At 40.8% G+C, this 25082-nt stretch overlaps 1 protein-coding gene across 2 annotated transcripts; it reads left to right on the top strand.

Moving 5' to 3' along the window:
- The first annotated feature begins 8941 nt into the window (after positions 1 to 8941).
- Positions 8942 to 23471, top strand: snap23.1 (synaptosome associated protein 23.1). 2 transcript variants are annotated; one of them, XM_083892366.1, is made up of 8 exons: positions 8942 to 9052; positions 14149 to 14263; positions 17636 to 17677; positions 17901 to 17949; positions 18889 to 19006; positions 20537 to 20710; positions 20817 to 20961; positions 21608 to 23471. In XM_083892366.1, the coding sequence occupies exons 2-8, from the start codon at positions 14207 to 14209 to the stop codon at positions 21668 to 21670; spliced, it is 648 nt and encodes a 215-aa protein (XP_083748492.1). In that variant the 5' UTR covers positions 8942 to 9052; positions 14149 to 14206; the 3' UTR covers positions 21671 to 23471. The 2 variants fall into 2 exon arrangements, with proteins under 2 accessions (XP_083748492.1, XP_083748491.1); XM_083892365.1 differs by lacking the exon at positions 8942 to 9052 and adding an exon at positions 9122 to 9239.
- Positions 23472 to 25082: the final 1611 nt, after the last annotated feature.

The raw sequence follows: 25082 nt of genomic DNA, 5'->3' as shown, positions 1-25082 counted from the left end.
CTCTCTCTCCTCTCCCACTCTTTACGGAGCTCCCGTCTTGGGTCGCTGAGCTGGGCTGGCTGTCCCTCTAACTCCACCACACCGCCCTCAGGGAAGCCCACTGTCTCCTCCGTCCTTCCTCTTCCCACCTCCTCCACCTTTATACAACCACCCCCTCCCCCCCCACTGCCAGCCTCCTCCCCCTCCATGCTCTAGACATGGACACCCATGTTTCCCAGGCCTGGCGACGTGGTACTTGGTCTTGAGCTTGTCTGGGAATCTCGTTCTTCTTCTCTGATCCCCCAAAGTTCTGCGAGGGACACAAGGGAAACGTCTCTGCACTCATGTCAGGCGGTCCTTTTGATTTGACTCCTTGATTTTAGCTAACCCCATCGGGGGGGTAGATATCGCTATAACTAAGTGCGTTTTTTTCCATCATCCAATCATGGCGGGATGCGTCGAGTTTGATAGGCCTGGATGCACAAAAATTGGATTTCGCGCACACACGCATTACCGTCCCCATCCTCAAACCAAGCATTGGACGACGTGGGCCGAGCTAATTGGAATTTCTGGATGAATTCCGGGGCACAACGAGAAAAAAGAACAAATGAATATTGAGATGGAGATGGAGGTGGAGGTGGAGGTGGAGACACAAAGAAAAATAGGAAACGATGCAGACACGGGGCTTCAATAATGAGAAATGTAATATTATATGTGTTGATATTTTCACAGCGACGTGATGTAAAACTCATAGAGTTTGATTTTTGTATGAGAAGCTCAGATTATCTTATTATTAAAACGTATAACCACAGCCGGGTTTCAGTAGACAGGGTTGTGTGTGCTTCTGGGTTTAGGGTTCGGCGCGATGTACATTTTCAGGTGTGGGATGTGTTTTTTTCTCGTCTTCGTGTTTCTAAACAAAGCATTTATCACGGGGTGGGCGGGGGCGGGGAGGGGGGGCCTGGTCAGCACAGGCTTTTTTTCCGGCACTGTCAAACGTCGAGTGGGCTCGGGGGGGTCGACTTTTGGAAACCATGTCTTTCTCATGTATGAATGTACCGCTGGTCGCTCCGCTATCTTTGTGTCTCTGTGTGTTATTTTTGACTGTGGTCACTTCAAGTACCTTCTCTCAGACTTGGATAAATGGGCCGGGGGGGGGGGGGGGCAGGGGTGTTTTTGGCAGGTCAGCGGATTGCGCCAAAAAGGAAAATGATGAATGGACTACAGATGAGGAAAAGGAGGCGACACTCAAAAGTTGCATGACCACTGTGAAACCTTCCGATGAATCTTCTTTGTAATGATGATATATTTTTTCATGGGGGAAAAATCCGAAACACCTTGCTACCACTCTCTTTGCTTTTTCAAAAAAAAAAACACGGAACATTCCACCTCTCTCTCTCTCTCTCCACACATGGTTTCCCCCCCGTCTGGCTTTTCGGTCAGTGATGGATTAGCTCGAGCCAGGAGATAAACGGACCACCGCGGGGGTGAAAACCGGACTAGGAAAGCAGCCCCCTTTGAGCCCGGGCCAGACCACAATGGACATAAACAGTGACTGAAGATGGTCCAAGGGTTCTGGGGGTCAAACCAATAAGGGACTGTGAGATGTGTGTGGTAGCATCACAAAAACACACGTACATATATATATACACACATACATGCATACATAACAAGGTTTCCCTCTCGGAGCGTTCATGGACGATGCTATAAAGAGAGAGGGGGGAGGGCGGAGGGAAAGTGTGTGTGTGTGTGTGTGTGTGTGTATCATGGGACTAAGAATTCTTTAAAGCTCCCATAGACCGGAAGTTCCAATTAACGCTGTTTTTTTGGTATTCGTATCTGCGCCATTACCTTGTTTATGAAGCCCTACATTTTTGGAAACAAAAGGTTCAGCCACTGCTGAATCATTGAGGCGCGCCTCCTTCGTGGGAGGTCCGTTCCGCTTTTTGCAGCCAGCTAGCAGAGCAGTCAGGGAATCGCTTGTGGAGACATCTCAGCAGACGGATCGGATTGGGAATCTCTACAGTTGGATCAGAAATTTACGATCTGTGAATTACGCCTGTATCGGAACCCGATACCGATACTGGATCGGATCGGCCCCAATAAAACACTGGCTTTTTTATTGTATTCTCGGGCTCTGCTAGCGCTCTGAAAAAAAACTGGAATCGTGGCGTAAGGATCCCGTCTCCTGAACAGCGGATCCTCCTGCTCCGGGCACATCCGGTTGCGTACATTGAACCGAAGAAGAAGGAGAACGTCCGTTGTGGAGGTTCACTCCGTTCGCGGGAGGTCCGTTCCACTTTTTGCAGCCAGCTAGCAGAGCAGTCAGGGAATCACTCGTGGAGACATATCAGCAGACAACATTAAAGCACAGACGGATCGGATCGGAAATCTCTACAGTTGGATTGGAAATTCCCGATCCGTGAATTACATCTGTATCGGAACCCGTTCGGAGGCGTGCATCCTTACTCCGCATCTCGTTGAGGCGCGCCTCCGTTTGCGGGAGGTCCGTTCCGCTTTTTGCAGCCAGCTAGCATAGCAGTCAGGGAATCCGTGAATTACGTCTGTATCGGAACCCGATACTGATACTGGATCGGATCGGCCCTGTCCGACTCCGGGTCAAAGTTAAAACAATGTTTTGATAATGAGTAGCAGTGCATCCGTCGTTCCAGAGGGGGGAGCTGCGCTTCTGAGCGCTGACGTGCTAATTACGTCACTTCCGGGTACCTGGCCAATCACAAGACAGTTGAGAAAGCGCTCGTTGGCTGGCCAATCACAACACAGTTCTGTCTTCTGAGGGTGAGATTTCAGTCTGAAACAGTGCGGAGAAATTTCGATCTGCAACTCTGAGGTTTTTGAGCATAAAAACAAGCTAACGTATGTACGTAGGACCACTCTATGGGAGCTTTAATGGTTGGGAAGTAAAACAAGCACTGTGAACATACATGACCCATGTACAGATACACACACACACACACACACCACATACATACATACAGCATGTACAAATACAAAAATGCAGATCTAGACATTTACAGAGATACGGCATGCACGTTATACACTCATGTACAAAGACACACACACACACACACACATCAAACTCAAACAGGGGTAAGCACTTCCTTGTTCCCTGTTTTCTCTTATTTTTGTAGCATTTAAAATCACTGTTAATTACTCCTGCGTGGGAAGCAGTGATGGGTTATAGCCTGTGGACGATTGAAAAAAAACAAAGGTGTTTCTTCTTCTTCTTCTATTCCACTGACGCTGTCCTTTTATCGATCTTCTTCTTCTTCTTCTTTTTGGTTTGTGATCCATGGTTGGTAGCGGGTAGGATGCCTCCAGGTCTCAGCGTCATGTATGAGTTTGTCTCCTTTTCTGTTGTTTTTTTGTTGTTGTTGTTGTTGTTATTTTGTGGAAGCTGAACCCAGTCATTGATGTCAGTCGGTCAAAAGTAAACACAGAAGTACGAGCGAAAAGGAGAGAAACACACAAATAAAGATTGTCTTTTTTTTGTCTACTCAGAGATGTGAGGTTTCCTTTATTAGACGCCACTTGGGTTTTGATTTATTTGGCCCGTTTTGGACGCCGTGTTCACCGCGCTCTGTCAAAGCATGAAATTATTCAGATGAAATCATCCACTCCCGTCTTCAGCTGTTCCCGCCTCGCTGATGTGACAGCTAATCGGAAGTGCTGACAACACGGAGGCCGAAGAGCTCCATCGCCTTTCCTCTCCTGTTTCCGTTTCAGTAATGTACTCGAGTTTAAGCTTTGACTTACTTTTTTTTTTCCACTATATTCTATGAAAAATACACCGTCAACCTCTTATGGAGATGATTACCATGTCAGATTTCAGGTGTCTGTCAGTGTATACGTTTCATTTTGTCAATATCTGAGACATTCGCACGGGGAACTTAATCCCTGGAATTGTGTCAAAAGGCCTTGGACGTCGATGCGAGGTTCATTCTGGGTAAACGGCCGTATGGAAGACCACACACACACACACACACACACACACAGCTCCTCATGAAATATGGAGAGAATGAGTCACGACCTACGGTTGTCGCCAAAGTGTGATCTCCTCCTCTCAACATCTCGCAATGCTTGAATGTTATGAGTTCAAAGAGATGAGATTATGCAGTAATCCTTTAAAAAAACTGTTTAAGAACACTTTCTTTTCTCATACACTACACTCTTAGAAATGAGGGTTCCAAAAGGTTCCTTCTAGGCCTGAGGTTCTACCTAGAACCACTTGCTTCTGAAAAAACCCTTTCCCAAAGAAATTAGTTATATTCGTTGAAAAAAAAAATTTAAATCTCAAAAAAAAAATTCTCAAATTTAATTTTTTTTCTCAAAATTGTATTTTTTTCTCAAAATTTTAATTTTTTTCCTCAAAATTTTATTTTTTTCTCTATTTTTTTCCCACTAATGTTTTTTTTCCACAAATTTTTTTATTTTTTTCTCTTTTTTTTATTTTTATTTTTTCTCAAAATTTTTATTTAATTCTCAAGTTCTAATTTATTTCTCAAAATCGAATTTCTTTCACAAAATTTTAATTTCTTTCTCAAAATGTGTTTGATTCATTGGAAAAAAAGTGACCCCAAACTTTTGAACAGTAGTGTATCTTCTCAAAACACAACAACCTCTAATACTTTTACTTCTAATATTAGAAAGACTTGTATTTTTTTGAATCCTCTTTCCAACAGTGTGAGGTTACTTTGAAACTGGAGTTTTATCATAACGCCCTTGAGGGAAAGACACAGAATCATTACATGAGATGACTTTATTCTAAAATGTTTCCTGTCTTCTCAGAGCTCACGAGGTTTTCCTCCAGATCTGGACATGAAGACCACAGACACGTCTCCCTGCTGGGTATTGTAAGGACCGCGGCTATCTTCAAACATTTATCGGCCCCGTTTGGAAAAAAGCGATATGTGAAACCACTGACTCGTCTCTTTTGTCAGCGCGATGCAAAAAAAAAAAGAATATCAGAAGAAATGTTGTTTTGGGAGGGAAACTAAGGCACATGAATAATAGATGAGGCCGTGTTCGGCCCTCCTGTGGAAAAAAAACGACCTAATGGCTATCGATGTCTCCGGTTTCCATCAAATTGCTTCATATGAGAGCTCAATTTAAACGGGGGGGGGGGGGAGAGAGAGAGAGTATATTCCAGTGAAAATGAGACGAGGGAATGAAATTATCTTGGAGCTTGGTCAGCCGATTCTTTGTCCTGACGAGTATCAGGTACCGGGGCGGAATTAACCCGACGTAAAAAATGAAGCTGGATCGAGCAAAGATGTCGTCGAGCCGATTGTGAACAGATGTTGAAATGATGTCAGCGACGCACACGCTCATGCAAAACACATGTGTCATGTGGCGCCACCTACCACTGTCTAGCAATCATTGCAGTCAGTAGAGTCTCAGCTGCCGAGCAACCACGGGTTGCCAGTTACAGTACGTCTGAGCCACAATGGCGGAGAAAACGTAACCTAAAAGACCTTGCTATTTTAAATTTGAGTGTAGTAACCGTTTTTGGCCACATTCTTACATATGGCGCCTTTAACGATTAATTTAGTAATTAAGGCATTTACTACAGTGATTCCTAAACATTGGGTCGGGACCCCCACATGGGTCATAGGATCATTTTTGGGGGGCCCTTTAACACATTTGCAGAATTTAATCATCCCTTTAGTTAGAATTATGAGCATATGTTCTAAATAACATGGTTAAAATAAGGTTTTAATTGCTTAAAGGTGCATTATGTAATAAATCTAAATCAACTGGCCATCAAATCCTCCTAATATGTCACAGAGACTCAGGAATAATGTTCATATAACAAACTGAACTCACCAACAACAACAGTACAGACAAAATATTTGCAGTAAAAAAAACATTTTGCAGACTGCAAATCATGTTTATGTTTTGAAATCATGTTTTGGCGTCAGGTGGCGCCACCTACGGAACCTAAAAGACCTCAGTATTTAAATTTGAGTGAGGTAACCGTTTTTGGCCACATTCTTACATATGGCACCTTTAAATATAAGGATTTAGAGATATGGCTATAAAGTAGTTGCTATTATGCTATAAATGTGTTCTTGTGTCGATGTATAAAGTGATTTGGGTCACGATAGGTCCACTATATCGTGAGTGGCAAGTGAAACAAATTTTAATTTTTATTGGCTTCTTGACATTTTAAGAGTGTTTGTTTACTATATAACATGAACATAATTCATTAAACCAAGAATCAACCTTTCAGTCACAGGTCAGGGCTCTACAAAACACTTTATCCAAGTGGAAAAGTGCGTGTTACAACTTACGTGTAAACAAAGGGTTAAAAAATTATGACATTATTAGCATTATTTATTATTATAAACCATTTCTCCTAACATCTGTATTTCAATATCAAGGCACAAACATCCATGGTGTCAACCTACCCCCCCCCCCCACATGTATTCTCCTCCATAACCAATTAAGCTCCTTGTTTATTTAAGCAGTTTTCCTTGGCCCGTGTGCATGTGGGACAATAACTGCCCGGGAACAAATTTGGCCTTTATGATATTGGTTTTGGCAAAAAACGAAGAGAAACGCCAGGAAATGCAGATGGCGACCCCCCCCCCCCCATACCCCCCCCCCCCCTCCCTCTCTCCATTCTTTTCTCTTCATCTGTTGATTTCTCGCTCTTGCAGGCACATAAATATAGGCTACAGGCTAATCTGGTCTACTTCTTCTTCCCCCTCCATCCTTATACTCCTTATAACTAACTGGCATGATTTAGGAATTATGGAATTAGGGCAGCGCTCCCATCTCTATTAATGAGAAACGGCATGATGAAAGAGCTTGATCCTGAACGCACCATCTGTAGACACTATTACACATTCACTGACTCTCTCTCTCACTACTTTATATTCTTTCTCTTACTTCCCCCACATTTTCTTCCTCTTTAACTCTTTAATTGTTAGCACTGGCGTGAAAATGGGCCACGGGAGCAAAGTTAACGACGGACTCAGAGGCAGTTCTAGAGTCTGTAGGGGCCCTAAGCAAAAATTCCCAGGGGACCCTTCCTTCCAACCAGTGTTCAGCACCATAATGTGTATATGTAATAAAAAAAATTTTTTTCAAAATGAATGAAATAACATGGAAAAACCCAGGGCCGTTTCTAGCTGTTTGGGGGCCCTATGTGAGATACTATTTGGGTGCCCCTATTTTTTTCAAACTAGAGATTTCTAACTTTTTCTGATTACCACGCAAACATGCTTTGCAAATATATGCATAACGAATGCATCCAATACATGCAAATAAAGACGGGGACTTTTAATTCTTAAAAATATGAGTCTGAACTTGCAGTTTGGGGGCCCCCCTGGTGGCTGTGGGGCCCTATGCGGCTGCGTAGTCCGCATATAGCAAGGAAAAACCTTGTAATTAGAAAGTATGTGAAAATATAAATTTAACGAACAATAAAATACTGTAAATAACTTTTAAAAAACTATATAAACTTATTAAAAAAAAACGTTACACTGTAAAGAACCCACATTACAAAACAATATAAATATATAGAACAATAAAATACTGTAAATAGCTGAAAAAACATATATAAACTGAGTTAAAAAGATATGCATTACACTGTAAATAATCAACTTGCAGAACGATAACTTCACACAGGTTAAAGTGAGGTGGGGCCCCTTTAGGGGGGTTTCCTACTTTGCAAATTGCCCATTGTTGTTTAAGGGGGACAGGGAGGCGGCTGGTCACTGCACATTTCAGTAAAAACAGCCCTCAGGCTCTGAGTGTCGGGGGCCCCCCTATCAGCTCGGGTGCCCCAAGCAGTTGCCTGCCCTGCCTGTTCACGAGCTGCGCCCCTTGACGGACTGCACACCTACAGCATGCACACACACACACTCACGGGTCCAGATGGACCATGTGTTATTGCTGAATAATGCATGCTATGTAGACTCTATAAAAGATACATGGGCAGAAAGAGCCGGGCACCTCAGGCCGTTCACTGAGGGCAGGAATCCGGAGAAACTGTGGTGAAACGTTTTTGGGGCTCCTGGGTGTTTAGTGACCCAACATGTGGGGAAATATTCATCTGCAAAAACAACAATAAAAACACCCACTTGTCTTTTTAGACCCTGTCAGTTGATAGTGTGTGTGTGTGTGTGTGTGTGTGTGTGTGTGTCGTCTGGCTCTCTGCCCAGTGCCTTTGGAGTCACCTTGAACATGCTTTTGTGGTTTAAAGCATTAAAAACTTAGGGAATTTACACAGCAGATCCAATGCTAGGGGGGGCTTAGATTACTGAGCATCTTCAGAAACACTATGGAGAAAAAAAATGTCTTCATGTAAAACACAGAGGGGAGAGATGGAGAGGGGGGGGGGGGGGTAGGGGGAGGTCTGGGTGAAGGGTAAATGCTGCACTCATGTGGGGGAAATGAGCAACGCCCCACTGCCTTTCTCCTTTCAAGTCTTCTTTTGATGGATCACGGCACTGGCATCGATAATCGTGCACTATTCCATTTTTTTTTTAATTCTTTTTCTGCAGGCTCTGTCACTTTTTGGAGTCACGTGACAGGACATGCGCAACCGCCGTGTGCTGAGTTCAAGTGCGCGTCGGTGGCTCGTCAAATTCAGTCCGAAATAAACAAAAAAACTGAATATTATAATAATGAGTAAAATAATATGAAATTATTTGCTGGTAAATCAGCCGAATTAAGAGAAAGTACAATTTGGTTGTTTTTCAAATGTATATCAAATTAATTGTAATAATAACTATTATAACACCTGAGTAACTTTCTTTATTTTGTATTTTATTTTATTTTTTGTAACATGATATGTTACGATATTAGTAATAATAATTTAACTGACTCACTTCCTTCCGCCCACTTTATTTATTTATTTATTTTTGGGGGGAGTCGCGATATTTCCGACGACCCGTGAACGCACCGAGCGAAGCGCTTCTTCGGACGGTGGACGCTGTGAAGGAATCCAGAAGTTTCCTGGTGCCAAGTTGACAAACCCCGACGCGAAGGAGGAGTTGCCAGGTCATCTCTCTCTCTTTTAAAAAACAAGGAGGGTTAAACGGTGAGTAGTAACTCCCTTTTTATAAGCGCCTCGCTCCCAAACCTGCGTAGATGTTTGACTTGATATTAAGTCGAAGTGACAGGGAAAGCGGAACTAGCTAACTAGCAAACTAGCTAGCAGCACATCAGCTAGGTTTAAGCGTGTTCCCGGATCCTGGCTAATACTTCCTAACAACTTTTCTGACAATGTAAGACAAGTCTACTTTTATTCTGGTTACTTTTAGGCACTTTATATGTCATTTAAAAAGTTGTATAGTTGTGTTTGGGGACTTTAAAGTCACAGCTGTGGCGTATTGGGGTGTGGAGGAACTGCTGCTGGTGCTTTCACTGTCATGTCTCATTCAGCCATAACGTCACCTGCCTCTCAAGTGACTCACGTTAAATAGTTGTAAACTTTGTGCACTTGCTTGTAATATATTGTGTTGGTTTGAGAGAGAGTTTAAAACTTTGTGTATTTACACACAACGAAGGAAATGGTCGTCGACATGTTTTGTACGTGTCACACAATTCTAAGGTTAAAAAAGGTTCCAGGCTGCACTAGCTAACATCATAACAACAAGGACTACTTAGTGAATTGGCAACTATTTTGATAATAAATGTGTGTTTTTAATCAATAAAAACAGCCTGTGATATGGTAGCCTATATCCCAATAATTATTATTGTTTTGTTGATAACATAAAACATTTAGGGACTGTCATTTTGGACATTTTTCACCCAATTCGTGACAAGTTATGATCCAAAAGATGAATCAATACTACAAAATAAAGTAGTTTCTGCACCTATCTGACTCCAAGTTATTCAGAGTTAATGTAAAAGCATCGGTGCAGACTTTTGGAAATAAATCTTATGGATTTGGTACAAAATCCATAATTTCAACCTTTTTATTTTTTGAAAAATGTATGTCCCTAGGAAAGGAGGTTGTCGTATCTAATGGGGAGAAATAGAAGCAGAAAGAGGAGGCAGTAATGTAATATTATGGGCGCTAACTGCCGTAAAAGACCATAAATAAATGGGAAAGAGGTGGAAACCCAAGATGGCCTTGTAGATCATAAAACTTATGCTCGTATATTGTGCTTTAAGAAATAAAAAACGCTTAGTTTATGTATTTCTTTCTGTAGCCTACAGCAAGATGTCATGTGCTTTTTTATACACTCAGGTCAGCATTATCAGTCAGCCACCTCATTCATTCTTATCTAAAACACATCACATTATGAGCTGAAATATATGGACGTTTTTGACAACGCTGTAGCTCTTTAAGTTTAAACGTTAAAACAGATAAAGACGGGGGAAATGTGAACACTTGTCTGAAGGGAATAAGATAAGACATCAGCAGCGTCTGTGTTTGTGTGTCAAAGAAAGAGACACCGTCAGAACTGGAGGAACAGGTTTGGGTAGAAGAACGAGAAATGTGCTTCCCTGTAGGTGTTGTTGTGTTAAACTACACTGAGGAAAACTACACTATGAATAGGTAGGTTTTTGAGGCTTGTGGCGTCACAGTTGTGTCTCGCTACCACGACTTGGAACAGAGCTGACTGTAAGGTTGTTTTATAGGGGAATGGGAAAAAATACACTCGCTTGACCCCGTCAGTGTGACCTTGTAATCGCTCTCACTAGTGGGAAACGTTGATATTAAGCTTCTGAAAGATCTGCCGTACTGTACTTTATATTTCAGTGCGACACATTAATCTACTCTTGTGTGAAATATATGTACGGCGGGGTCCTGCTAACTGCAATAAACTCACATCAGCATGTTGCCAAGTTCAATAATCGGTTAGAGAAAGCAGTCAAGCCTGTGTGTGTGAACCAAGTTGCCCTCCTGTTCAAGGAAGGGGAAAAAATGCAGAGACTACAGCATTAAAATGTCTAATCCGTCGGCCAAGTCCACGATCCATTTTCCCCCCGTGTTGTTTTTCACTCAGGATGTTTAATTCCTGCAGGTTTGAAAGGGAACTCGGGGTTCAGGGGTTATTTGCAAAACAGGAAAGTGACACTTGATCTTTAACGGGAAGGAAGAGGACAGGGGAGGTGAGGAACTAAAGGAAAGCAGCATTTCCTGAATGTTGGACTTTTACTCTTTAACTCTAGTTTACGTTCACCCTGACTCTGTCCTTGACTGAGTTGGATTTTGATTTTTCTGGCCGCCATTTAAAACAGTGTTTCCCCAACCCTGGTCCTCAGGGAACACTGCCCTGCCATGTTTTACATGTTGTCCTTCTCCAAAAACACCTGATTCAAATAAATCAATAATTTAATGTTTTGTTTTGTTTAAAAAGATTAATTAATCAAAAATGTAATGTTTCAACTTTAGTCCCCCCCCCCCCCTTTTGTCAGTTATTTTTATTTTATTTTTATATTTCAAATTTTGTCTTATTTTTTTAAGGACCTCGCACACAAAGGTGGCGAGGAACCTTTTGAAATTCAAGGAATTCTAATTTAATTTTTTTAATTTAAGGTTTCAACTTTTGTAAAAAAAAATTAAAATAAATATATATATATATATATATATATATATATATATATTTCAAATTTTGTCAAAAAAAATGTTTAATTTATTGAAATTTTAAAAAAAAATGTAATGTTTCAAATTTTGTTAAAATAAAATCAAAAATGTAATGTTTCAACTTTGGTAAATTTTCTTTTTTCAAAAATGTAATGTTTCAACTTTTGTAAAAATAAGAAATGTAATGTTTCATCCGAATCAGGTGTTTTTGGAGCAGGGCCACATCTGAAACATGGCATGGCAGAGTTCCCTGAGGATCAGGGTTGGGAAACACTGATTTACAACAATCGTGTCAGTGCGTCTTGTGATGCTCGACAGCATGAAGGTCACAAATCATTGGATTTGCAGCTATTAAACCACAGTGCTATGCACCTAAGCTCATTTTGTGATCAGAATTATTGATTTAACATGTAGAGTATGTGTCAAGTGGGCTCACTTAGAAAAATACACAGTCTGTGTACTTGACTCCATGTACATCTGGCGTTAAAATGTGTTTTATATCTCCACTGTCCAGGTTATACAACATGCTTCTTCATTTGTGCAGATCTAGAATGGCAAACAACAAAAATAAAGATAGTAGCAGAAGAAGAAGGATGTGGGCGCCATCTGTGACTCTGCGTTATTGAGCGTTCGCTCGTCGCTTTATCTTAAGAGAATGGCGTATTTATTAGATAATTGGCGCTTGTTTTATGGCACCACACCTGTGTGTTCAGTCCTCTTTATGTCTTCACGTCAGTCCGATCCTCTTCTCGTTGCCTTCACAGTTTGTCATCGCTGCGTTGTTCATCCTCTGCGACGTTTAGAATTAATTTGAAAAGCTTTTAGCGGCCAAACCCAATTTCACTTCCTCCCGGTAGTTCACAGTTAATGCTTCTCTGTGACACCTCCTTCGCTCTGCTCTTGTACATATTGTGCAGGATGATGATGATCTAAATGTTGATCTGAATAAGTGAGGCTTGCTGTGTTCGGAGGAATTCATATATCCAGTTATCAAAGTAGCGTTGAGCAGCCCGAGGTATTCATCTATAATTAGTTTGTAGTGAGGCAGTAACTTCTTAAGCACCTTTCAACATGCTTTCAGGGCATTAAGTAGGTGTAGTGTATGTCTTATGATGTACGATGGTTCTTCTTACACCCCATTACTGTAGCTGTATGTAATCTCATTACGTGATATTAGTTTTCATGAGCTTCTCTCTTATTATTGTGAATGATCATATGGTGGATTAAAATTGAAGGTTGTTATTGAAGGAGGTAATTGTTTTACGACATTGTTAACGTTGTTATTTCCATCCTTTCTTTTGTCACATAGGTTAGCGTAATATCTCTTCCCTTTTAAGCTCAACGTATACGCCTCTGCGTCGTCTCCGGCTGCACAAAATATTTTTTAAAGGGATAGTTTGGAATTTTGGACATAAGACCTATTTTCCAACTCAGCCTGTGTGATGGAGACGTTTTAAAGAAATTTCATTCAGTTCTTCTAGTTGCCGAGTAAGCTGCTGCTATGGCTAGCGCAAGTCAAGGGTGCAAGTTAGCATGGCATTAGAAACACTCATACCGACTCCACGGTGCACCCGAGGCAAATTAATTGTAACGGCAGACTATCGATGTCCATATCTGTGTTGATAGAATGTTTGAAATAAAACTAACCTTGCAATTTGAAGGATTTATGTCTCAGCAGCAGCAGCAGTGCGTCATACTTCCTGTTAGGCTGTGGCAGCGGCGGACTGATTCCGCTGCTGCTGAGAAAGTAGTCCCTCAAAAATTCATGCGATGCGAGGTTAGTTTTGTTTCAAATATGATTCTATCAACACATATATGTACATCGATAGTCTGCCGTTACAATTGATTTGCCTCGGGTGCACTGTGGAGTCGCTATGAGTGTTTCTAATGACATGCTAGCCGGTACCATTGACTTGTGCTAGCCATAGCACCAGCGGCAACTAGAAGAACTGAATGAAATTTCTTGAAAACGTCTCCATCACACCGGCTGAGAAAATAGGTCTTATGTCCAAAATTCTAAACTATCCCTTTAAGTGTCCGTCACTCTGTCAAGGGACAACGGAGACAGCAAGGGCTGCGATTGGTCCTCAGGACAGGCCGAGCTAACGCTGCTCTGTGGCGGCCACAGTGCAACACCGAGCGTCCACAGAGGCACAGCTGATCACCGCCGACAACGTCGCTGCCAAACTATAAATACGTCATATCTTAATACAACACACCACGTTTAGATTCTAAATGGCTAATTTCTCACCTCAAATGATCTTAAAACTGTGTTCCGGGACACAGAAAAATATTTATTTCAGGTGAGAAACGGCCACTGTTTCAATGTTATTCAGTCTTTCTCTCTCGGACGCTATTGCTCACTGTAGCCAAAAGCACAACAACCTTGCCTAGCGACCCCTACTGATCGGGTAGTAAATTGCAGCGCGTCTCTAGGGGTCTCTGTGGTTACTCAGTCGAAGGATAATGTGCCCTTTACACACAGACGCAGAAACAGGATTCCTTCCTTATTTTAATGTCTTCGATCACCTCTTAAGTGTACACACGAAAATGTACAGAACAATTGTCCAATCCATATTTTCTCATTTCTCTTTCAGGCCGCAGAATATCGAGCTCGGCGCCACGGGAGGAGTCCCCAAAGCAGACGGCAGCAACATGGAAGACATGTCAGTGGAGCAGATAACGATGAGGGCCAACCAAGTGACCGACGAGGTAACGCCGTCACACAGACACGTGTTGTTTTCTGTGCATCTTTCACTACCTGAATTTAAAAAGTAAAACTATTAAGTGTCTGTTAAGCTCTGTAAACTTCCAGGGAATGAGAATCTGACACTTAAAAAATGTGATATTAAAGTTTCACCACACTTAACAAATGACCCACACTCGGAGGAATTAGTTTCAGATGCAAAACAGATAATTATGCGACTAACGCAGCGAGGAGTGAGAATATCAATGATTAAAAGAACATAATGATGACTTTGTGCAGTGCCTGCACTGATAAACTGGCCCTGTCTTATTTTAAAGGTTAGAACATCAGCGTTTTAATACACTCAAGCTTAGCATCTTATTTCAATCTTTCCGCACCAGATAAACTCAGCTTGTCAGCCTGCTCAGGTGTAGCTTCATATTTCTAAGGGGGAAAAAACAGGAGATTTATATTAATCTTCTTCTAAACATTCATCAAGCAGGAACTTACAGTAAATGCGTTTCCCTAAAATGTCAGACTCTTCCTTTTTTTTAATACCCAAAGCACACATGCTCACAAAAACTGAGTAATTGATCCATCAGTGTTTTTGCACCGCTGTGACACACAAATAAGATTTGTCGTTGCTGTGATCGAATAAATAGATTTGACTCGGGTGATAAAGACGCATAAGAGAAGGCGAATAATCGTTAATCCTTGCTCTTGATAGTTTAGTCAGGCGTGACAGAGAAGTGAGTAAACGTGTGCTTAATTTACTGCCTAACTCTCTGATTTTGACATTTTCAATGTTGTCAACGATGTCAAGCGTTTTAGTATCCAGGAGGTAATTGTTTAATTTATGCTCCAGGGCTTCATCAGATTAACCTACTACTGCTGCAACACTCCACCCTCCTGTAATTTGTCTTTAAAGGGTGTTATTCCTTTTCTTTTTACCCCCCCTCCACCCCAACTGTTTTTCTTTCTCCTAATGTGTGCTTTCTCACTTAACCTGTGACCGTTTCTCGCTTCCTTTCTGCTGCCGCCGCCTTGTTTGACTAAGGAGATCATAAATGGAACAAGACAAGGGAGGCTCCTCGTGCTAATGCTGCTTAATACTCGGGCCTTTGGGTAAACACAATAAAAAAAAACATGGTGCATGGTTTGCAATGTATCAGGATTGGTCTTTTGGTACGATAAGAAACGAATTGCGATACTTGTTGTAATCTTGTTGTGCAGTAATTGGCCTCAGCATTGTGTGAAAGTTATTTAAAGCAGTGTTTCCCAACCCTGGTCCTCAGGGAACACTGCCCTGCCATGTTTTAGATGTTGCCCTGCTCCAAAAACACCTGATTCGGATGAAACATTACATTTTTGAAAAAAAAATAGAACATTAACCAAAGTTGAAACATTACATTTTAGAAAAAATGTTTTGCCGAAGGTTGAGATATATTTTTTTTTAATTTGACAAAAGTTGAAATATTAAATTTAAAAATAATTGACAAAAGTTGAAACATGAATTTTTTTTTATTATTTACAAAAGTTGGAACATTAAATAAAAAAATGACAAAAGTTGAAATATACATTTTTTACAAAATTTTAAACATTACATTTTTTTTTTTATACAAAAGTTGATTTAAAAAAATTGACAAAAGTTGAAATAGAAAAATAGAAAGAAAAAATTGACAAAAAGTTGAAACATTTTTTTTATTTTAATTTTTTTTACACAAGTTGGAATATTACATTTAGAAAAATGACAAAAGTTGAAACATTAAATAATTGGAAAAAACAAATATTGACAAAAGTTTGTTATCAGGCTTCTGTAGAGCTTGATGATGAGCTGACCATTTATTCAAATCAGGTTTTTGGAACAGAGCAACATCTAAAACATGGCAGGGCAGTGTTCCCTGAGGATCAGGGTTGGGAAACACTGATTTAAAGGGATAGTTGATGGGATGTCCCTCTCACGCCCCCCTATTCAAAATAAAAGCCTCTGTTTGTGCGACACCTCATAATCATCCTGGTACATTGCAGCTGCCAATGATGTCATCCTGTACTTACATTCCAAACAAACGACATCATGCCATTGACTTCTTCTTCTGTTTAGTTTTTCATTCTTAATGTCACTGAACCTCAACCTGGAAAACTTGGCACAGTTTGTGTTTTTTGGCTTAATGAGCAAAGGTCAAGGATTCGTTACAGAAACACCGTTGTGTTTGTCCACTCAAGCTGAGCTCAACATATTCCTCCTGCCAAATGTGTCTGTTTGTTTATGTGTAACCTGCTGATATATGTATTCAGAGCAAACATAGAACAGGGGAAAGAGAGTGAATCTGACCGCACACTTTCTCTATTAATTAATGATGGAAACGATGGAGTCGCTGCTGCTGCTGTTGCTGCTGCTGTTGCTGCTGTGCTTTGCTCCTTTGGTTGCCCAGCACAGCTATTGATATCTAATAATAGAGACACAGGGTCATAGCTCACCAGCTCACCTGAACCGACTGCATTCCACTTTTTGTGTGTGTGAGTGTGAGTGCGGTTTTTGTCTCTGAGCTGATAGTTACTGGCCTTGCCCATGTCATCTGATCAGAGCGAGTTTAGACACAGCAGCTCCCAAAGTCCGTGCTGTATAACCTGTCTCTCTCTCTCTCTCTCTCTCTCTCTCTCTCTCTCTCTCTCTCTCTCTCTCTCTCTCTCTCTCTCTCTCTCTCTCTCTCTCTCTATATATATCTATATATATATATTGTCTTTAAAACACTGCGGTGTGTTATTATAACCAGTATCTTAAATAATCTTCCCATGCAGCCCCAATTACAGTCGTCTCTCATCGTCTGTCTTAATGAATATGGCGTAGCCTGGTTTTTTAATCTTCTTATCGCATCCATCTTCCCGTTCTCCTTATCCTTGTTATCTTCCTCGCCGTCTTCCTTTTCATTCCCTCTCGAGGCCATTGTAATGTAAACACACCGATCAATTGCTTTGTTCGAAATCAAGAAGACGAAGAAATGATTTAAAATCCGCTCCACGTCTTTCTTTTCCTGACCTAAACAACTCCTGGGGAAAATCTGCGGCCATAAAAACAGCAGAGAACACGACACAGAGAAGCTAAATCCATCTCACGTGGTGTCTCGTTATGTTTAAATCTGCGATATCCTGTTGGAATAGACGAGGAAGTTCTGTATATGTGTCCATTTTTATTTTATTTTATTTGAAAGATCTCGTTCAGGTGCATTTAGAACAGAAGAAAACAAGAAACGTGAAGTGTGACAGTATTTCAAATCAGTTTTCTTTGTATCCTCATTCCCTGCACGATCCCCTCTAGCTAACACACACACACACACCTTACAGTATGTTTTCCACACTCTGTCTCTTAAAAAACGACTCTTTTTGTTTTTCCGACACAGTCACTGGAAAGCACACGGCGGATGTTGCAGATGGCAGAGGAGGTGAGAGCTTTAACAGCCACAAAGCGCCTTGTGTTTGGCGCATCAATACGTCCAAAATACATTTAAAATCAATCAATTTCAATTAATGTTTCTTTTGAGCTTTTATAGAATATGGGATTTTGTGAATATAAAAGTGATAATAACGCAAGAAAAAAGTAAGTGTCGGCTGTTTGACGCTGTTTGACGGATTGGTTCTGAATCGGGGTGAATTGTGTGTTTTCAGAGCAGACAGACCGGCACTAACACCATGGTGATGTTGGACCAGCAAGGAGGTGAAAAACACACGACTGTCTGCTGCAGATGGCTGATTCTGAAATCATCCAGATATTATTGTGGCAAAAAAATAAAGATCGCATGCAAATGGGATCATTTGTGTAACCTTGATATCACTTATACTATTTAGTGTTTTTAAGGAAAAGCTCTGTGGTTTTAGGACAAAACACATGACGCCTCCTCACGCTCACTTTTGTGTTAAAGTGCTAATGATGTTTTTTTTACCCACCTGAATTTGCAATAAGGATCACAGTCACAGTAGGTTGTTTATTTCTGGTTAAAATAAGCTGCACACTCTGAAGTATTAAAGTGCCATATGTAAGAATGTGGCCAAAAACGGTTACTACATCCAAATTGAAAACACCAAGGTCTTTTAGGTTTCGTTTTCTGACGTAACTGGCAACCCGTGGTTGCACCGCAACTGAGAATCTACTGATTGCAATGATTGGTAGACATGCCAAAACATGATTTAAAACATAAACATGATTTACAGTCTGCAAAATATTGTTTCAATGCAAATATTTTGGCTGTACTGAGTTCAGTTTGTTATATGAACATTATTCGTGAGTCTCTGTGACATAATGCACCTTTAAATGTCTTTTTGTAAAGATATGTTGCCTTTCTCTTAAATGTGTGAGTTCTATCCAATTCCTATGTTCCTTTTACAAAATGTGCATGTGTAATTATTTGTATTTCAACCTGCACAATGTTCTATTATGTTATCTTTTATCTTTTTTTGGCTGCAACAATGGCCCAGTTGTTACCCCAATGTAGGAATCCCGTTGACGAGGGTTATTAAACAAATAATTGCGTTTGTTCTAAATAGGGATAACGTCAATAAACAAAGCAATAACATACTTACTGTAAAACTGCGTATGAATACAAAAAAGTTGAGTCTGACACTGTGCTGCCGCCGTGTCTGTCTTTTGTGTTTTCAGAGCAGCTGAAGCGTGTGGAGGAAGGCATGGACCAGATCAACCAGGACATGAGACAGGCTGAGAAAAACCTCACCGATCTCTCCAAGTGCTGCGGCCTCTGCGTCTGCCCCTGTGACAGGTAACACTGTTACGCTCAGAGCCGTCCGCTGACAGCTCCGCGTCACCCCCGTGTGTGTGTGTGTGTGTGTGTGGACGCATGCAGTGCATTAGCATTTTTGACACGCTCTGCTTTTGGTGTGTCACAAAAGTGCTTGAAATAACCTTAAAAGATCAGTTTCTGTCCTTATAAATGTTTTCTGTGGACAGTGTTGGGATGATAATGGTGGTAGCAAAAAGTCAGACAGCAGTGTTACAATTGTTTTAAAACATGTACCGATTTGTGAAAATAGTAAAGTAAAACCTACACTGTGTGCAAGAAAAAGCCACTGAGCCCTGCTCTCAGCTCTCAAAACTGGTGCTGTGCAATAGGCTAACGCGCATGACACGTTTCCATGACGACTGACCGGAAAAAGACGCGTGGGACGTCATGTTTACAACACCAGAGTCCAGGCACCGCTTACCAGTTAGCGCCGTTAGCTGCATTAGCTCCTTTTAGCGCCGTCACCGCGCCTACAGTCGAACTGGAGCGGTCTGTTTATTAAAGGAAAAGAGCGCTAACAAATAACTAGTGTAGCTGTGTGCTGCGTATGTGTGCCTCTGTTTTTAAAGTTTTGCGTTACTTTACAGACTCATTTTAACAAATCGGGAGTCACGTCAACATGGCGTCACGTGCGACTTTTTCCAGTCAGTCGTCATGGAAACGCGTTGTGAGTTAACGCGTTTCTTGACACAGTGCTTTACTACAGCCATGAAAATCCCAACTCCAGCTCTTCTTGTTGATGCACTGTTGTCGGGTTGTTTGACAGCTAATACCATAAGTCTGTGTACGATAATTGCTCCAATGTCAGGGAGGGGTGCTTTTGTTTCTACATGAGGTAACATTTAAAGGATGTCGAAACGATTAAATCCAGCAAACCCATCCCACTTCACATCAACACTGTTATTATCGCCGTGAACGCTTCCATTAAGCAACTCTGATCTGTCAGGTGCTTTGGCTTTAACGCAGCATTCACTGGCTGTTAATAACAGGCTGTGACAAGGAAGTGAAATAAATACACATTTCCACTGATTCTTCATTTATGTATGTGTAGTATTGTAGTATACTGTGTATTTGCCCATATCTGGGTTCTAAACGTGAAAAACTTTCAAATCTTTTTAAAAATGCTTTCACATTGGAGAGGAGGATTCTTTGATGAGTACCAGAAAGTAAGGTAGGGGATCTTTTTACTATCCCGTTTTGACACAGTTTTTGTTTTGGTTTTTTTGCATCAAGATGAAATTATCTTAATTATCTTTCCCTATGCAACCTATTTCTTTGTCATTATATATTTTCCTAAGTTTTTCAAAAACAATGCAGTTTTTCAACAAATGTCGTCATACGTGACATCATCAAGCTAGCGGTGCTAGCGGTGGTGTATTGCCGCTGCATATGAACAACCCCTTATTATTGATTATGAAGCTTTTCCCCCGCAACGCTCGAGTTTGAGTTGAATCCTCTGCTTTGTTCTTATGTTTTTCCTTTATTTAAATTATTTTTTTAAATTTGCAGGGTGTCTTCCATCGAGCACGACTCGCGCTACAAGCGTACCTGGGGTATCGGAGGCAGCGAGGGCGAAGTGGACGCGAACGGCGCTAAAGTAGTTATACGGCAACCTGCAGGTGTCCGCAACGGTCAGGCCGTGCAGACGAGCTCCTCGGCGCCTTCGGGGCCGTACATCAAGAGGTGCAGTAGTAGTCTCTGCTCAGCTGTGATTTTAATCGAGACGATTTGACAAATTGATTCACGTTTAGCGCGACTAAACATGAAACATTTGCTTTGGCCGACACAGAATAACCGAAGACGCGCGCGAGGACGAGATGGAAGAGAATCTCGACGCGGTTGGCGGCATCATCGGCAACCTGAAGACGATGGCTATGGACATGGGCTCTGAGATCGATAAGCAGAACAACCAGCTGGACCGCATCACTGACAAGGTAAGAGATTAATATGCTAATATGATTTGTCTGAGAATAAAAGCGCTTGATGGACACAGCAGCGAAGTGACCCTGAGTTGCTATGAAACATTCTGCCAAAGGTTTCACGCCTATTTAAGTAGAAATAAATAAACGCAAAACTGTTGTATTATATGTTTATGAAAGTAGCTTGTTGTGGAAATTCTCTTCTGCTGCTGGTGAAGAATGAAATAGAGACTTCTGCCGGCCGACAAGGTTTTATTTTCTTTGCAAAGAAAAGGTCAATCTACACTCGAGTGGTCGTAGCTGGAGAAAGACCCAGATCTCTTTCTCTGGGAAGGGGTCTGCCCTTCCAGGTCGTGCTTTCACACCACGTTGTCTATGGCAGGAATCAGAAAAGGGGCGTTGGGCAGCTGTAGCTCTGAGATAAAAAAAAATTTAATTTGCCATTACAAGCTTCACAAATGCTTTCTGAATGAAAAGGAAATGAATGATGGACTAGGTTTTTAGGCGGTAAATGGAATTTGGTGCCTTCATGTTAAAGATGTTTTTGAGTTTCTATAAATAGAAGCAATTAGAAGCAAAGTCTCTGGGTCTAAATCTGCAAGAGATGTTGGTCGAAATCCCACCATTTTTCACCTTGTTTTTCCCGATTACTTCTTTTCAGGCCGACATGAACAAGGCCCGCATCGATGAAGCGAACCAGAGAGCCAACAAGCTCATCAAATAAAACGAGGGAGGAACCCGGGCGTGTTCCGCCTTTTTCATCCGTCAACCTTGAGCCTCTGTCACCACACACACACACACACACTTGCACAAAAACACAAACAAAGAGACTTTGTTAGAAAGTTTCTGCCAGCAGCTTTTTACTGCGCTAAAATATCGATCTATGACACAAATAAAACATTTATATATTCTTAAAATTGGGCTGCCACCACCACACGCCTTTAAACACAAGTGTGTGATTTTGTGTGTGTTATCACGCTGTCGTTCACTGCCGTTTCCACCTTTTAGGCTATATATGTGTGTGTGTGGTTGTGTATGGATGAGGTCAACGAACCGTTCTTTTTCAATAATTTATCTTATCGCCCCCTAGTTTGTTGTTGTTGTTGTTGTTGTTGTTCCTGATGGATCTATAATCACAGCACACACAAATCCTTAATCTCGGCGCCCACGTGTAATTATTACATTTATTGTGTCTGTTGTTGTTATTGTTGTTGTTGAGATGATATGCTATGCTATTATTTAATTATTCTTTATCGAGGAGCAGAAATGACTTGTGAATAAAGTTGTCTTTTTTTCTTTTTTTAAAAACACTTTGTTCCCATGTCATTTTTGGCACAGCTGTTTAAAATATTATATATATATTCACATATATATATATATATTCACATATATATATGAAATGTGCTTTTTTTTCCCCCAAGCTGGAATTCTAAGCACCTGCCCCCCCCCCCCCGTATGAAAGCAATTATTGTTTTGTAGTTTCTGACTGATTAGAAGTGGAGTCTCTTGTAATTGTTGTGTGAGGATGATTTAAATCAGCAGCGTGTGTTCATCATCAGTGTCTTCTCCTAACACGGCGTCTTCACTTTAGGAATTGACAGTGCTTTGATTAATAATTCAAAATTCAACTGCTGTACTTGGGAGTAAATATTGAAACCTACGATGACGTAACTAGTTATATATTCATTCATATGCAGCCTATGGTCTTAATCCAATCCTGGTTAATAGAGATTTATAACACCCGAGAGGGAATTTAAACGTCTATTCCAGGGGTTCTTGCTCTAAGCCTCAAATTTAATAATTTGCTTTTGCAGAAGTGTGAAAATACATGTCGCGTTTCTTCCGTCGGGTCGATGAGGTCACGATGACGTACACGGTTGTGTTGTAACAGCCGCGGTATCGCGCTCTCGTGCACCTGTTTTTTTTGTATATAATAGTCTTTTTGATTTTCCTCCCAGAGCAGAGCTATGGTTAAAATTATCATCTTTTTTAATTTGTCTGCTGTAGCCAGGCTGAGAAATGACTGCTGGCAGCAAAGATACACATGCAAATGAATGTCATTTAAGGGCTAAATGTGCAAGTCCTGGCCGGGGACTTTAAGGTCCTCGCTGTGGAAATTTGCTTAATGATAAAATAACACGGTGCAAATATCTCTCATGTGCGTCTTCCGGCTTATTTGTGCAGAAGAAAAGACGGTGATTTGTATGCCCGGCTGCAGGCGTGCAGACCTCGTGAGTTTGTAAGGATTGCAATGAGCTGTTTTTTTCTATAAGTGATCGTCCTCAGCCGGCTACTTGTCAGCTGAGATCTAATTAGTGTAGCCCACGGCTGCCAAGCTCGTCTTCAGGCTGTTTATTCATTGTTTCGGCAACAGCCACTGGAATGTAAATACAACAGTTTTGTCAATGTTTGAATATGTTTCCATGCAGCTTTGTCTCATCTGGAATTAGATAAACTGATCAGCAAAATTTTTCTTTTTTTCTTTGCCTGCCCATGTTTAATTGTTTGTGCTCAATAAATCTATCCTCTGATGCATTTTCAGTGCACCATTTTTAATGTATTTTAAGAAAAAAAAAAAAAAAAAGGCAACCATCTGTGATAGAATTAAGCAAAGGAGACTTAAGGTCAATAAACAAACCCAAACTGGGCCGAGTTTCAGGGGTTTATTTAAAACACTCTTCTTTCAAAATGTATTTATTTAATTACAGGGGTTAATTTGCATATCTAGAGAGTACAAAATCCATATTAACAGATTAAGATTAAGTGGATGTGAAGTGTCCCCCGTCCCTCGACACACACACACAAACATCTTTTACTTGTGTGTGACGGTCATGAGAAGATGATGGATTTCATGATTATTTTTGTCTCATCCCTTTTTAAATGTAAATAACCCTAAGGGAGGTCATTATGATGTGTGTTTGGGGGGTCGGCGTCGTCTCTCTACACCCGACTTCCATCATTTTAATGAGGTCACTGGAGTTAGAAATCATAGTTCAGGGAGGGAGCCCACAGTCCAAGGCAAAGATGGCAGCTGAAGGCAGAGAAAGTGAGCCTCTGTCATAGTAATGTGAATGTACTTTGACATACAGTACGTATTGTTAACCCTGTGTGCATGTTTAGATTACATTTATTATCCTTTAATGGCTTTATTGTGATAATAATGTTGCAGTGGGCATTTTTGTGACATTTTTGGACGACATACTATACTATGACGTTTTTGACCATTTTTGGACGACATACTTTACCCTCTACCAGATTCAAATGGTGTCGCAGGAGTACGAGGTCCACCTGCAGGACATTGGGAAGATCCTCCAGTTCATCGTCAAGGGCATGTACAAAGTCCGCGGGCTCAACGCCATCAGAGAGGACCTGCAGGACGCCACGGGTTCCGCGTGACCCCCACCTACTGCCACCTCCTGGCTGTATAAGGGAACGATTTTTATTGTTTTTATTCAGTATTTTTAATGTCTAAGTTGTTTCTGGTCCACACAGGGAGCAGCACTTTATATATGTGTGCGTTACGGGTTCATATTTGATCGACTTCCAGTTGAATTTGTGGGAAAAATCTCCTTCATCTTTCAATCGTTTCACATCCATGTTTTATTTTACAACTACTGTTTTTGAATTGTAACAGAATTTGTTCAGTTATTAATCTGAGAAGAAAATACGAAACAGATTTTTTAAAAGTACAATTTGAGTCATTTGTCCTTTGTTCAAACGAGTTGCCAGAACTAAATTGTGTCTTTTTGGTGAAGTTTATGAAAAATCCAAACAGATGTTTGTTGCAGTTGTGAGTTAAATAACTTAACTTGTCGTTTGTTTTTGTATTTTTCCTGATTTGGTTTATTTATTCAAAGAAGCACTGCATGGAAAAAGACAGAAATAGACAATACAAGTATTAACTGAGCACATATTTCTCTGTAATGTGTGATCAATGCTTTTAATAGGTCTTTTTAAGGGATTTAAATGAGATGAATATGACAATGATAAAGAGAATCTTAAATACTCTCATATTTTTTTGACTTTTATACATCTGTCTTTCTGTGGAGCCTAAATTCCATCCTTTTTTATGTCAAATTTCTCCATAAAAAGTAATCAAAGTACAGCAGAGACAGCGTTAATGTGGGTTTTGCAGC

This window comes from Microchirus variegatus (genome assembly GCF_963457635.1).
Source record: "Microchirus variegatus genome assembly, chromosome: 7".
NCBI classification, from domain to species: domain Eukaryota; kingdom Metazoa; phylum Chordata; class Actinopteri; order Pleuronectiformes; family Soleidae; genus Microchirus; species Microchirus variegatus.
The sequence above is the reverse complement of the archived record's forward strand: the minus strand, read 5'-3'. Positions and strand labels throughout refer to the sequence as shown.

Excerpts from the sequence above, each read along its gene's own strand:
- snap23.1 (XM_083892365.1), top strand. Across the intron at positions 17,950-18,888 it reads GATGTTGGACCAGCAAGGAG|AGCAGCTGAAGCGTGTGGAG; the intron begins GTGAAAAACACA and ends TTGTGTTTTCAG. Across the intron at positions 20,962-21,607 it reads TGGACCGCATCACTGACAAG|GCCGACATGAACAAGGCCCG; the intron begins GTAAGAGATTAA and ends ACTTCTTTTCAG.